Raw genomic sequence first — 15,157 nt, forward strand, 5'->3', positions numbered from 1 at the left:
CACAATTAGTGATAAGGAAAAAACTAAAGAGAGATGGGCCGAACATTTTAAGAATTTCCTTAACCGAGATAGAGTTGAAGGAAGAGATATAGAGGAAAATGAAAAAGTTTATGAAACCTTGTATGTAAAGGAAGATTTGTTTTGTGAGGAGGAATTAGCGACAGTACTAAAAGGACTAAAAAATAATAAGGGTCAAGGTGCTGATAGGGTGGTAAATGAGTTTCTTAAAAATGTTGGCTCTGAGGTTAGAAATAAGTTACTGAAGATTATGAATATGGTTTTTGAAAAAGGGGAAGTACCGAACTATTGTAGAAAAACCTTAGTTAACCCACTTTATAAGAAAGGTGATAAAAGTGAGTGTGGTAATTATCGAGGGATTAGTCTGGTCTCTGTAGGTAGTAAATTACTTAGTGATAGGATACTTTTTAGACTTAGAGATGCTGTAGACAAAGTTTTAAGAGAAGAACAGTGCGGTCTTAGGAAAGGTAGAGGATGTGTCGACCAAATTTTCACTCTTAGGATAATTATTGAGAAATACCTAAGTTATCAAATACCTTTAGTCCTAATTTTTATAGATTATGAGCAATCTTTCGATTCTGTTGATAGAAGAGTTTTAGTAAAGTTTTTATCCTTGTATGGTATACCAGACAAATACATTAAATTGATTAGTGCTATGTACGAGATTAACACTGCTGCGGTTAAGGTAGGAAATGAGGTTAGCAGCTGGTTTTGTCTTAAATCAGGAGTTAATCAGGGTTGTGTTCTATCCCCCTTTGTATGGATAATTTTGATGGACTTTGTCTTAAGGAGCACAGGAAAAGCAATGGGAGACCACGGAATCAAATGAGGAGGAAAAAGTCTCCTGGACTTAGATTATGCTGATGATTTAAGCATCCTAGATGAAAGTGTGAGCAAAATGAATGAAGTTTTAGATGTTTTGCGAGTTCAGGGTGCTAGAATAGGTTTAAAAATTAATGTTAAAAAGACTAAGTCCCTAAGGCTAGGAATAGGTGAAGATGAAAAGGCGAAGTTGGGTAATGAAAAGATTGATCAGGTGGACAGCTTCACTTACCTTGGTAGTATTGTTAGTAAAGATGGTTGGAGCAGTGAAGATGTCAAAAGTAGAATAGCCAAGGCTCAAGGTGTTTTTTCACAGTTAAGAAAAGTTTGGAAGAATAGGAAGATAAGTCTGCAAACCAAGATTAGAGTATTAGAAGCTACAGTGATGACAGTGGTTCAATATGGCTCTGAACCATGGGCGCTCCGAAAAGCAGATGAAGATTTGGTAGATGTTTTCCAGAGAAATTGCTTAAGGATTGTTTTGGGTACCCGGCTGACTGACCGTATTTCAAACAATAGGCTATACGAAAAAGGGGGTTCAATACCGCTCTCTAGGGCTATAATGAAAGAAAGGTTGAGGTGGCTAGGGCACGTTGTGCGGATGAAGGATGACAGATTGCCGAAGATTGTTCTTTTCGGCTTACCGACTAGGGCTAAACGGAAAGCAGGTCGTCCCCGTCTGGGGATGGGAGGACGTCATAAAGAAAGATTTAAAGGAAATGGGAACTTCATATGCGGGTGTAAAAAGGGAGGCTTTAAATAGATTGGGATGGAGGAGGAGCGTGCGTAGCTTTGTTGGCCGCAGGCGGCTAGGTGCTGCGGTGAGTTGTTAGTAGTAGTAGTAGTAGTAGTTGATCCTACCCATCAAAAGTTACTTGCCTGAGAAAATTTGCCTGATTTTCGACAAAAGGGGGAGACACCCCCTAAGAAATATAGAATCTGAATGAAAATCACACCATCAGATTCAGCGTATCAGAGAACCCTACTGTAGAGGTTTGAATCTCCTATCTTCAAAAGTTCATATATAAGTTCATATAAGTTTATTAATCCACATTCATAAACAAATAAATAAATTAAACAACACTTTCACGCTGGAGAAAACCTACGAAGTTCTGTGATCGTGCGAAACTCCACGTAACTACTTAGGCTACCTATTAACTCAACTATTTACATAAACATCAACTATTTGATTAAAACTATTATAAATAAACCGAAAATAGATAATCTATATCCTATATATATAAAAATAATAATAATAGTAATAATAATAATAGTAAAAAAAAATAACTGAATTAAAAATGATAATACATAAATAAAATATAAAAGAAAAATAATAATAACCAATCCAGTCTCCATCACTCACTATACTCAACTCCCTCTCCCCTCCCCCACCCTGCCAACCTTCCCTTAGCTCCTACCAACCCTTACAAATGTGGAATTTTGTATTGTTTGCCAGAAAATGGTTGTTTTTTTTTCCCAGGGGTGATCGTATCGACCCAGGGGTCCTAGAATATCGTTTTAGGGCTCATTCGAACGGGAATTCAAATTTATAGTGGCATTTTTAAGTGACCAAAAAATGGAAGGCAACTAGGCCCCCTCCCGCGCTCATTTTTTTCCCAAAGTCACCCGATCAAAATTTTGAGATAGCCATTTTGTTCACCCTGGTCAAAAATATAACAACTATGTCTTTTATGATAACTTAATCCCCCAAAGTCCCCAGGAGAAGGGCTGAAAGTTATGAACTTAACCCAATGTTTCATATATAGTATTGGTTATTGGGAAGTATACAGACCTTTTCAGGGTTTTTTTCTGGTAGTGAGGGGGGTGGGGTCGGGAGTTATGTGAGAGGATATTTCCATGGAGGATGTTTCATGCGGGAAGGGACATTGCTATGAAGGGGGTACCGGATTTCCCAGCATTATTTAAAAAACGATCAGATATTAAATAAATAAAAAGGTTTTTCAACTGAAAGTAAGTATCAACATCAAAACCTAAAACGAACAGAAATTATTACGTGTATAATTGGGTTCACCCCCAATTCAATATCTCGCTCTTTAAGCCAAAGATTTTTTTAGTACTTTCATAAGAGCTATTTATTCTAATTAACTTAAAACATTTTTTTCGATGTTAACTGGTCCACTTCCAAAAACAAACCGACTCTCAAACAACATCTCCTAGGAGGGTTAAAAAATGGCTGTCTATGTGGTGGTTAAGAGCAAAACCACAATATCATTTTGTTTTGTCTCAATCAAAATATCTATAAATTGAGTAAAAGCTTGGGGGCCACGACGACAAAGTTTCATACAATAGTCCAAAGGAGGGGAATCTGTTCCCATTATATCGTTAAGTATTTATCCAGAAAATGTCTTTCTATGAGGAGATAAATTCCAGAAAGGTAATCATCCAAAACTAATCACTTTTCCAATTTTACTAGATTACGCATGATTTTCTGTTTCTCAATTCTATCCATTTTAATACTTTCACTGCCAGATACAGACCGTTTTCTATAAATTATTCTCTTCAATATATTTCGCCAGCGTACTTAATCCATCTTGTAGAGACTGTGTATGCGCTATATTCACCTTAGCCGCAAGACATATTTATTATTTAAACTTTAATTTGTTTAGAGTAATAAAGTTTCCTTCATACATCTTGTCTCATTTTAAGACCGACCGGGAGCCCCGTTTAATTTCCACCGCCAACTTAGGCAGTCTAGGACCTGTTTCAGCAGCACTTTTAATATTCAATAGTATATAGGTATCCATTTTGACTGATCCACTTCCAGAAAGAAATTGATCCTCGATCAATAGTTTCAGCCATCCGGGAACGTGTCTAGACATTATTTTGCCAAGTAATAGGGAAAATGGGTGTGTCATAGAAAACACCTGACTCAACCATTGAACTCTTGCCTAGAAACAGGGCTCTCATGTGAATTTTGCCAGGGCTCTCATACGAATCTTGCCAGGGCTGTTGTGACGTCAGAGGGCTCTCATGGGAAAAGGGATAGGGCACTCATAGAATGTATTATGGCCCCACTACTCCTATCGATAGAGACACGCAAAGATCGGTGACAACCAATTGTTTTGGAACTAGCTAAATGCTATTTAAGGTCCCCCTATTTCTGAGGTAATAATCGGTTAGAAAATAAAAAAAATAGAATATTATTAAGAAAGGAAAATACCTTCTCTTCAGAAATTTTACTAAACAGTGACAAAACCGAAATTGGCTGATAATTAGGTGGCTCACTTTGTGACCCATCCTTAAATAGTATGATACTTTAAGCCAGCTTGAATGTGGCGATACCGTCTGACTTTTGTGACGCAACAAACTAAGAAAAAAAAGTTCTTTTAAAGTTCCAAGTCATTTTATCAGAATAATAAATTATGTTGGCTGGTGTATGTAAAGGTTAGGGCACATTTAAGAGGATATACATTTTTAGAGCATCTTTGTAAAGTGGTTTCCTAATAAATGTAGCTGACTTTTTTGTCTTACTATAGGTCCTAATGAGCCGTATACCGACTATGTAGCGACTAGATGGTATCGCTCCCCAGAACTATTAGTTGGAGACGTCCATTACGGGCCACCAGTTGATGTCTGGGCGATTGGCTGTGTCTTTGCTGAGCTGGTTAGGGGAGAAGCACTCTGGCCTGGGAAATCTGACATTGACCAGTTATTCTTGATTCAGAAAACTATTGGTAAGTATTCATAGGTGCAGTCAGGGGGGTAGTAGTTCAGTTAACCCTCTTCTGAGACGCTTTGCTTTGGGGTCTAGGTTGATGTGTATTTCCACTTTGATCTCTGATTTGTATAGAAATAAGACATTTTAATTTAAATTAAGGTTTTACTTGTTATAGAAACATTTTCAATGTTTTATTTCTTACCATTAAACCGATTCATTCAGTACAAGTCGAATTAACAGCAGCCAGAACTCATTATTTATTAGTAAAATGCGGTATTTCTAATTTCGTTTTGACCCTCCCCCCCCCGTCCCGTAAAAATTAACATTTTAAGACTATAATAAACTTATCTAAACACATGAAAAAAATTCTTGAATCAACTTATGGTACTTGTCAACTAGCTGGAGCCCAGGCAAGAAGTCAAGTTTGGTCAATGCTAACAAAATAAAACAAAACATGATGAAAATATAGTAGTTTAGAAACAAATTTGGGCCATATATTTGCACTTTTGGGGGATGGGGGTGGGGTAAAGCATAGCATATATTTAATACGTAACCTAACCTACGTACCTTTTTCCCCCTACCCCCCCCCCCAAAAAAAAAAATTAAATATTGTAATCGCATTGACAAACCACGGTTTGCAATCCAATTCTCTATTGAAAGAAACCCGTTTGACTAGTTTCTTAAGCATCTTCCGTATACAATATATCGCGTGGGTTCTAGCTAATTGACCAGTACCCAACTTATGTTAGACGAGGATTTTTAGTTCAAAACTTCAATAGGGATCAATTGAAAAGGAGTAAAAATATTAATTTGCTGGCTCTTTGCGACATTCGTTGTCTCTTTGCCACAAAGTTAAGCAACATACTTGGTGACCGGTTCTTTCATAGTTTGATTTTGATTAATTTAACTTCAACAAGTTGCTTGGATATATTAGAAAAAGATTACAAAAAATAATGGAACTTAATAGCTTTAATTTTGGTTCACTTAACCTTTCGCTAGCTCTCCCTTTCTGTCCCTTGCCCTTTTTATATTCACTTCAACCTTTCTCTTCTTGTATTCATTTTTCCTGGTTTGTTCAAAAATATAATGAATACATTCACAAATTAAATACTAAAAAAAAAAAAAATATCATACCAAGATCCATCCGTGACATCAAAAAAGGAAAGAAAAAGGAAAGATCCCCAAAGTGATGCATGTAACACCTACTCCTTGGAAAACCATCTTTGTTTCAAGCCACGCGTTTTTATTTCTCATAACATAATTTTTTTTTTTTTACAAAGACTACTGAAAGAAATAAAAAATGAATAAGGAATTTTTAATCTATATACTGTTTAATCTATATAGTGATATTCATTTTTGTATGTCTTAATAATTTTGCATGTACTAAAGCTAAAAAAAAACTAATTACAAATATAGTTTGTAGTGCAGAAAGTAAAGAGCGACATTAAAACTCAAAACAAACTGATATTATTCTGTACATGAGGAAGGAGACTCTCATATATTGAAAATGTGTATTAGGTGAACATGATTGTCAGAAATGAACAAATGAGCTTTAGTTCATAATAAAACAGGCCTGATGATCGATCCTATTATGAATTAATCAAAAAAACTTTTTACACAAAATAAGTTTTTCAAAAAAAGGTAACGAACTCCATTAAACCAAAAATGAACAAAATAATTTGCACTTTACTGAAAAAATTCAAATAAATTTACTGAAAAAAATGTACACTGTCAGTTTAATATACATATTCTGATATTTATTCCTTAAAATCTTAATTAATTTTTGATTTCTGGAAGTTATAAAAGTGAAAATATTTGAAAGAAATTTTTTTGGCAAAATAGAAATTATATTCTGGCTTTTAGAAAGCATATGGTTTAGAACCTTACTCAGATTAATTTCTGCTTGTTGTGAGTTTGACTTATTTTAATTTCTGTTTGTTTTGGGTTTCACTTATTGATTGATACTGATTTGTGGTTGTTGTAGGCTTGGTAGATTATTTAATTCTATTTTTGTTCATTTTAGGTTTAATGGAGTTCTTTACTTTTTTTTAAAGAATTATTTTGTATAAAATTTTTTTTTGATTAATTTTTGTTCGTTTTATACTGACATAGTCTTTTTCAGGGAGAAAGACTGAGCCTCTTCTGAAGTTAAACAACCATCACTTCCATAAAAACCATAAATACCCCTTGAGCATAACTTACAACCCTTGCACCTAATCTCTGGGGCTTGTTTCAACACCAGAAGCCTTGTTATATGATATTTAGACTATTTTGAACAGAATGGCCATCTCAAAATTTCTATTAGACGTATTTCGGGACAATACAACGTGTGCAGGGGGGGGGGGTAGCTGCCATCTAATCACTTTGACTCTTAAAAAGAGCACTAGAGCGTCTGATTACCAATTCAATGAGCCCCCTTCGAAGTTTATATGGGTTTCCTATAAAACCCCTATATGTCCCCAGGGCATAACTTACAACCCTTGTCTTGAGGGCGGGGGGGGGGGGGATTCGTTATTCTCAAAGACATAATTTCCAGAGCTTTCTGATATGCTTAGCAAAACGGCTGTATCAAAATTTTGATTGGAAATCTTTGGGGAAATGATATGCGTGGGGGGGGCATTTGCCCTCTGATCACTTTTGACGAATAAAAAAGGCACTAGTCCTCTCAGTTTCCATTCAAATGATCCCTTTTTGAAGCTTCTACGAAAAAACGTTCTATAAAAACCTTATATAACCTTATAAGGGCATTACTTACGACCCTTGTCCTGAGGGCTATTGGGGAAGGGTTGTCATCCTCAAAGATATAATTTCCTGGCCTTTCAACTACGTTGAACAAAATGGCTATATAAAAATTTTGATCGGAAATGATTGGAGAAATGATGGGCGTGGGGGGTGATTCTCCCTCTGATCACTATCGACTATTAAAAAAGGGCAATAGCCCTCTCAACTTTCAATCGAAAGAGCCATTTTGAAGTTTTTACGACAACACTTTCCATAAGACATTATATTTCCCCAGGGCATAACTTACAACCTTAGCCCTAAAAACTGTGGTGGGTTGTTATACTCAAAAACATAATTTCCAGACTCTTCAACTACGTTCAACAAAATGGCAACATCAAAATGCTGATCGGAAGTGTTTGGGGAAATCATGGATTTAGGGGGCATTCGCCCTCCAAATGTTTTTTAATATTAATAAGGGCACTATCCCTGTCAATTCCCAATTGAGTGAGTCCTTTTTGAAGTTTATACGACAACGCTGGCAAAGACCTAATTTCCAGAGCTTTCAACTATATTGAACAAAATGTCTACCGGAAAATTTTGATTGGATGTGTTTGGGGAAACGATGAGCGTGAGAGGGGCGTTAGTTGCCCTCCAATCACTTTCGAATATTAAATAGGGCACTAGCCCTTTCAATTTCCAATTGAATGAGCATTTTTTGAAGTTTTTACGACAACGCTTTCTATAAACCCTTATATGCCCCCAGGACATAACTTATAACCCTTGCGCTGATGTTTGTGGGGGAGTGTCATACTCAAAGACATAATTTATTTTCCGAAATTTAAAGAGGAAAGATATTTTGTATTTTCATTTTGGGTACTGTTCCATTAGCTGGGCAACACGCGAGACAGTCACTCGAGAATAGCAAAGATCAAATAGACATTACCCGGTAATTCCTATCTGACGCTGAATAAACGAGAGGTTTCTCACTCCGGGAACTATATTTGAGCTTTAGTATTTTGGGGGTTTAGGGGGGAAAAGGTACCTAGGTTAGGTTATGTATTTAATATATGCTATGCCTTATCCCCAACTATCAAAATATCAAAATTATCCCCAACTATCAATAATCAAAATGTGCAGATATATAGCCGAAACTTGTTTTTAAACTATTGTATTTTGATTATTTTGTTTTATTTCATTAGCATTAACCAAACTTCATTTTTCGCGTGCTGCCCATGTAATAGAACAGTGTCTCGTTTTGTTAGATGATAATTAAAACTAAAACTTCTTCCGAAATCTAGCGAGGGGCACAAGAAATAGAGGGGGAGGGTGATTTTCTCTCCCAGAAATTCACGTCCCTAACAGAGGAGAGGTTAAAAGTATGTTGAAAATTTAGTGCAGCTTTGAAAGATAGTGCATAGCGAATTTTCTCCCTTTCCGAAAATGCTTCGTGTTTCCTTCTTTAAAAATGAGACACTATTAATAAAACCCAATTGCAACAATGCTTTAGACTTTGATATAATACATTTAGTTATTCGCGAATTAGAATTTTGTTTGCTGTTCTGTTTTGCATAAAATAGGCATTTATTGTGCCCATCTTGAATACTATTAAATTTTGTCAAGTATATATACTAATTGAGAACATTAAGATTGGACAGTTGTGAGGCTGCAGAGATGACATAATAAAACGAGGCTAGTTTCTGATTCATGAAATGCAATGAGTTTCAGTACCTCTCTCATCATCTCTGAATTCTCCTCTGCATATTTTATTTTTATGTTCTGTAGTTGTTTTTCAAACAGTTCGTGGTAACAAACTGTAAATAAGGAGTGACCCGGCTCAATAGTAACCGAAACTCCAAAAAACGGAATTTGATACTATTAGATATATCAAAAGAAATGTTTTTTGTGCTGAATTCAAATATATAAATTTCATTAACTTTAGTCTTACCCATCAAGGGTTACGAGCCTGAGAAAATTCTCCTGATTTTCGAAAAAAGGGGAAAACAGCCCCTAAAAGTCAAGTGATCTGAATGAAAATCACACCATTAGATTCAGTGTATCAGAGAACCCTACTGTATATCTCTTATTTCCTATCTGCTCCTATCTGCAAAATGTGGAATTTTGTATTTTTTGCAAGAAGAAAGATCAGGGATGCGTGTTTTTTTCCCGAGGGGTGATCGTATTGACCCAGTGGTCCTACAATATTGGTAGAGGGCTCATTATGATGGAAATTAAAAGCTCTAGGGCCATTTTAAGTGACCAAAAAAATTGGCGGCCAACTAGGCCCCCTCCCCCGCCCCTTTTTTTCCAAAGTCGTCTGATCAAAATTTTGAGATAGCCATTTTGTTCATCATAGTTGAAAGGTCCAATAACTATGCCTTTGGGTATAACATGAGTAGTATCCATGTATAAGGTCCGAACTGTACAAGGAAATACACATAAATATGTGTGCAGTTTCAACGTACATGCCTTACCACGGGCAGGTATCTAGTACTACAGACGGTACATGCCTTACCAGACAGGTTTCTGTGTCAACACCCATTTTCTGGACCACTATTAATTACTATCAACTCTACAAAGAATATGCTCAGATGTGTAATAGATTTGACGCCTACAAGGAAACCTACAAGAATGTTTACATTATTAGCGGTATCCTAGCTAACTCTATTTGTGAAAAGGTATTCCATTTGCGTAACTCTACTCTGAATGATCTTAATTGGTGATTGAATAATAGAGATGAAACAGAGCTCAATAAAATTTTTAATTGGATTGTATGAAAGTGGTAAAAAGGGTTAAACTGCTTGCCAGTTAAAGTAAGTCCGAGGGGGTGGTAACTCTTACGCAATTTAATATAAATTTGGAATAATATCATTGGTATCAATCTATGGAAATGGTTAATGATGACAAGAAGATTTTGTGACTTAACTTGGCTTTACTTCTTGGCTGTGTTTTGTATAATACATAAATACCTGTTGAGCAGTGTAGCCAATATAAAATATGCTGCAGTATTGGGGTATGCTAAAAAGTTGAAACTAATAGTCGTAGGCGCCAAGATGATCTTGTGACTTGACCTAGCTTTACTTCTTGGCTGTGTTCTGTATAATACACAAGTACCATTTGAGGAGTGTTGGCAATATAAAATATGCTTTAACATTGTAGTATACTAGACAGCTGATACTAACAAAGATGTAGATACCAAGAAAAGAATTTTAATAAAGAAATTCAGAACAATCTGTAGAAATCCTTAGAAATCAACTAGTGAGATGATTATGGGTTTGAACCATCAGGGACCACAACCACCAATGACCTGAACCAGCAAGGATCTCAACCTTTAAGGGTCCCCTATCCCCAACCTCCAAGGGGCCCCTACCCTCAACTTTTTGGGCCCTTCCCCTCATTTTTTGTACTTTCTTTTGAAGTTTTGTTTTTTAAATTTTTTTATTTTTTTAGCATAGTATATTTTTTCAACTTTTTTACGTGTCTTAGAATGATATAAAACACTTAAAACATAAAAAACTCATATTTAATATTTTCCAAATTCAAAATGAGAATGACATAGATATTTTAGTCGTGACTTTTACTATTAGAAAAATAATGTTTGTAGTAGCAGATTTTTGGACTGAATTTTTTTGGACTTGGAAGTTATTCAAATTTTTTACGTGTCTTAAAATGACATGAAATATGCTTGCGGCTCTACAAATCGTACTCTATGCTTGCTCATAGACACGACGCAGCTTTCCTACTGGTACTCTATGGCGGGTTATTGACACTACCTAGTTTATTGCATGTATTAATTCAGTAATTATTACGCAGTGGAAGAATAAACACATAGCTCATATCTTTAAAAAAGTGAAGATGAAGCATTTTAAGAAAGTGTGTTCACATAATAGTGTCATTGTAGCATTGAATGCTGACAAGGAGAAGTATTTGAACTATGAAACAAGCACAAGTGGTAGCACTATCGGAAACATATGCATGCATTGTCATGACAGTAGGGAATAAAAATTCTTTGGAGTCCCAAAAAAATTCAACTCTTATGATGGTGGATCTGTGAGATTGAGATCTCCGGAGATGATTGCACTCAAAGAGAATACCAATATCAAAATAATAGTTGATTAAGAGGGGCATCTTCTTGCTAGTGCTTGTGGTAACATGTTATCCAGTGTTAAACCCTATCGTCAGCTTTCGGGTATTAGCATTCAACGGAAGGTCAAAAGAAGACAGGCGTGCTCTTCTACTAATATCATAAACCATATCTTGTCTACGGGCCGGAACAGTTACCTGTGTAAAAATAATGTAGTAATAGACAGTGAAATTGCCGGAAAAATAAAAAGGGCATTGATAAAAAATATCATTGATGAATATAAAGATGAATCGATTAAAAACAAAGTGCCACAAACATTACGACCATCATTGATGATAAAGCCAATCAAGCTAATAATAGCAAATATGAAATGCATATTGAACATGTTGATAACCCCCCAATAAAAAATTGCTCAGCATGATAGTGTTATTGTAGCAGTCAATAATGACAAGGAGAAGTATTTGAACTATGAAACAAGTACAAGTGGCAGCACTATCGGAAACGTATGCGTGCGTGGTCATGACAGTGAGAGTTTAGATTTCATTGGATTAACCAAGAATTTCCATTATACACATGCTTGATTTGCGAAAGTATTATTTCCAGAGATGATTGCACACAAAGAGAATGCCAACATAAAAATAATAGTTGATGAGAGAGGGGCATCTTCGTGCTAATGGTTATGGTAACCTGCTACCTATTGATAGATCCTACCATCATCTTTCGGGTATTACCATTCAACGGAAGATCAAAAGAATACAGGCGTACTCTTCTACTAATATCATAAACTCTTCTACTAATATCATTATCAAAATAATAGTTGATGAAGAGGGGCATCTTCTTACTAGTGCTTGTGGTAACATGTTTTCCAGTGTTAAACCTTATCGTCAGCTTTCGGGTATTAGCATTCAACGGAAGGTCAAAGAAGACCGGCGTACTCTTCTACTAATATCATAAAACACTTCTTGTCTACACATCTGGCCGGAATTGTTACCTGTGTAAAAATAATGTGCCAATAGACAGTGAAATTGCCGGAAAAATAAAAAGGGCATTGGTAGAAAATATCACTAAAGAATATAAAGATGAATCGATGAAAAACAAAGTGCCAGCAAACGTTACTACCATTGATCAAACAGTCAATGAACCAAATAATAGCAAAGATGAAATGGTGACGCACCAGTAAAAATTGTGCATGACTCAAAATGGAATAATGATTTTTCTACTGCTTACGATCTAAGAGAAGAGAGTAGCCAGAATATCAAGAGAGAACATAATGAATTATTTTTTGAAACAGATTCAAAATGTCCAAAGTTGTTCAATGATATTAACAATGTATAATAATATATTTTTTTTATTATTATTCTGCTTGTTATAATTTCATTAGAAATATATTATGCATTACATTGTTATGTGTTCTTTATTTTTAGTATATACTAGCATATCAAACATTTAGAATGTCTATTAAAACATCGGAGACGTAAGAAAAAGAATTTTCATACATCATATGTCGGATAGATAGTTTTACATAGACAAAAGTAAGTATCAGGATGAATAAATTCTATATCAACATCTTTTGTCGGATAGGTCAGGATAAAATTGAAAAAATCTAAGTATCAGAGTGAATAAATTCTCTATCAACATCCTTTGCCGGATATGTCGGTTAACATTATCAAAGCCTAAGTGTCAGAGTGGTGAAATTCTGTATCAACATCTATTGTAAGATACATGGGATAATATTGATGAAATCTAAGTATCAAAGTGAATACAATTTTTCTATCAACATCTTTGTCAGATACATTGGATAAAATTGACTAAACTTAAGTATCAGATTGAATGAATTCTTTATCAACATCTTTTTTCGTATACGTCGGATAACATTGTCAAAATCTATGTATTAGGGTCAATAAATTCTCTTTCAACTTCCTTTGTCTGATACATCGGATAGCATTCACAAAATCTAAGTATCAGAGTGATAAATTCTTTCTCACCGTCTTTTGTCAGATATGGTAAAGTTGAGAAAATCTAAGTATCAGAGTGAACAAATTCTTTATCAATGTCTTTTGACAGATACGTTTGATAACACTGAGCAAATCTAAATATCATAGTGAATAAATTCTTTATCAATCTCTTTTGTCGGATACATCAGATAACATTCACGAAAACTAAGTATCAGAGTGAATAAATTTATTATCATCGTCTTTTGTCAGATATGCCTTATAAAATTGAGAAGATCTAAACGTCAGAGTGAATAAATTCTTTATCAATGTCTTTTGACAGATTCTTTATCAATGTCTTTTGACAGATACTGCTAATTGGATTAACATTTATATAAATTCATATTTTTAAGAATTCATCTAACTACAATGTGGCTTAAAAAATACTGCTAATATTTATACAAGTTAATATTTCTAAGAATTTATTTAACTACAATGACGGACAAAGGGTCATAAGAATTTTCAATACATTTTTGAGGTTAGGTAGACATTCTCTGCTACTATTAGCAAATCACTGCCGATCAAGCCCTCTGGGACCAAGACAGCCAATGAAAAACAGGGACTGCAACAAACAGGCAGCCATCCCGAAAATATTGAAATGATACTATTAGAGGAGAACCCTTGAATCGGCCAACCCGGCCGGATGGGAGTTAAGTAAGTAATAGTCTGGAGAAAAGCTATTTCAGGGGGGATCCAGGGAAAGGGCAAGGGGATGTGCGCCCACCTTGCGTAGTCTAAAGTAGTGTAATTAACTTAATTAACTCAAGTTTGCGTTAATTAATCTTGCTCCTAACGCAAGTTTGTCGGATCAACCTATTTTGCGCCCCCTCCTAAAACTTTTTCCATCGGATCAACATATTTTGCCCCCCCCCCCCTAAAAAAAATTCTGAATCCGCCCCTGTGCTATTTAGCTGAAAATTAGAAAGAAGCGTGACAATATTCATCAGTAATTTCATATGTTTATCGTAATAAATAGTAAACATAGATATACTTACATTTGAGTATGACATTTTGGCCTATCAATATATGTTAGCTCTCTGTGAACTAAAAGTTGACTGGAGTGATTTCGTTATAGATCAATAATTCAAGTTTTATAACACAATAAAATAAATTTTTCATTAGTTGTGAAAGAACTGTCTTTCCAACATTTTTCTGATCTTTTTGTTGTTGAAATAAAAACTCAGATCAAGGAACTAGTTTAAAATTCTAGGCCAATTCAAATATCGATTTTAATCAATGTACTTTAATTTTCAATTTATTTCATTTAAATTTTATTTATTTTTTTTACCAGAATGAATAAAAAACGAACATAAATTAGATAAACATAATATTAGATATGGCCGTACTAGAAAAATTCAGAAATAAGTATGTTAGTTAAGATTTTAAAACTGACTTTTGTTTTATTAATTAAAAATTCATGGCTTATTCAGATATCAGCTGATATTAGATATCAGATATCAGCATGTTCTAAGATGAAAGGATTAGAATGGCTTTTGAGTCTTGGATGGAAAGTTAATACAAAACAGAATGCAAACAGGGGTTAATGCTAAACCCTATGCTTTCTAAAAGCCAGAATATAATTATTACTTTATTAATAAAATTTTTTTTAAATGTTTTCACCTTTATAACTTTAAGAAATCGAAAAATAGTTACGATTTTAAGGAATAATTACCGTCATATCTATAGAAAATGCATCAAATAGAAATTTTGAGATTGCCTTTCTATTCAAAATAGTCGAAATATAATATAACCTGGCTTGTCGGGTTGAAACAAACCCTACAAATAAGAGACGAGGATTGTAAGTTATGCTCAGAGGGTATTTAAGTTTCTAATTGAAGGAATAGT

The 15,157-nt window shown here is 34.7% G+C and overlaps 1 protein-coding gene across 1 annotated transcript in view; it reads left to right on the top strand.

Moving 5' to 3' along the window:
- Positions 1 to 15,157, top strand: part of LOC148950694 (cyclin-dependent kinase-like 1) — a 69,598-nt gene that overhangs the window by 18,725 nt on the left and 35,716 nt on the right. Inside the window, exon 4 of the mRNA XM_089091921.1 lies at positions 4,338 to 4,535. Within this exon, the coding sequence (XP_088948047.1) occupies positions 4,338 to 4,535 (198 nt within the window). The remainder of the gene's footprint in view (positions 1 to 4,337; positions 4,536 to 15,157) is intronic.

The sequence above is a fragment of the Artemia sp. Qi Xiang Cuo genome, chromosome 7, assembly GCF_049724085.1.
Source record: "Artemia sp. Qi Xiang Cuo chromosome 7, ASM4972408v1, whole genome shotgun sequence".
Lineage (NCBI taxonomy): Eukaryota > Metazoa > Arthropoda > Branchiopoda > Anostraca > Artemiidae > Artemia > Artemia sp. Qi Xiang Cuo.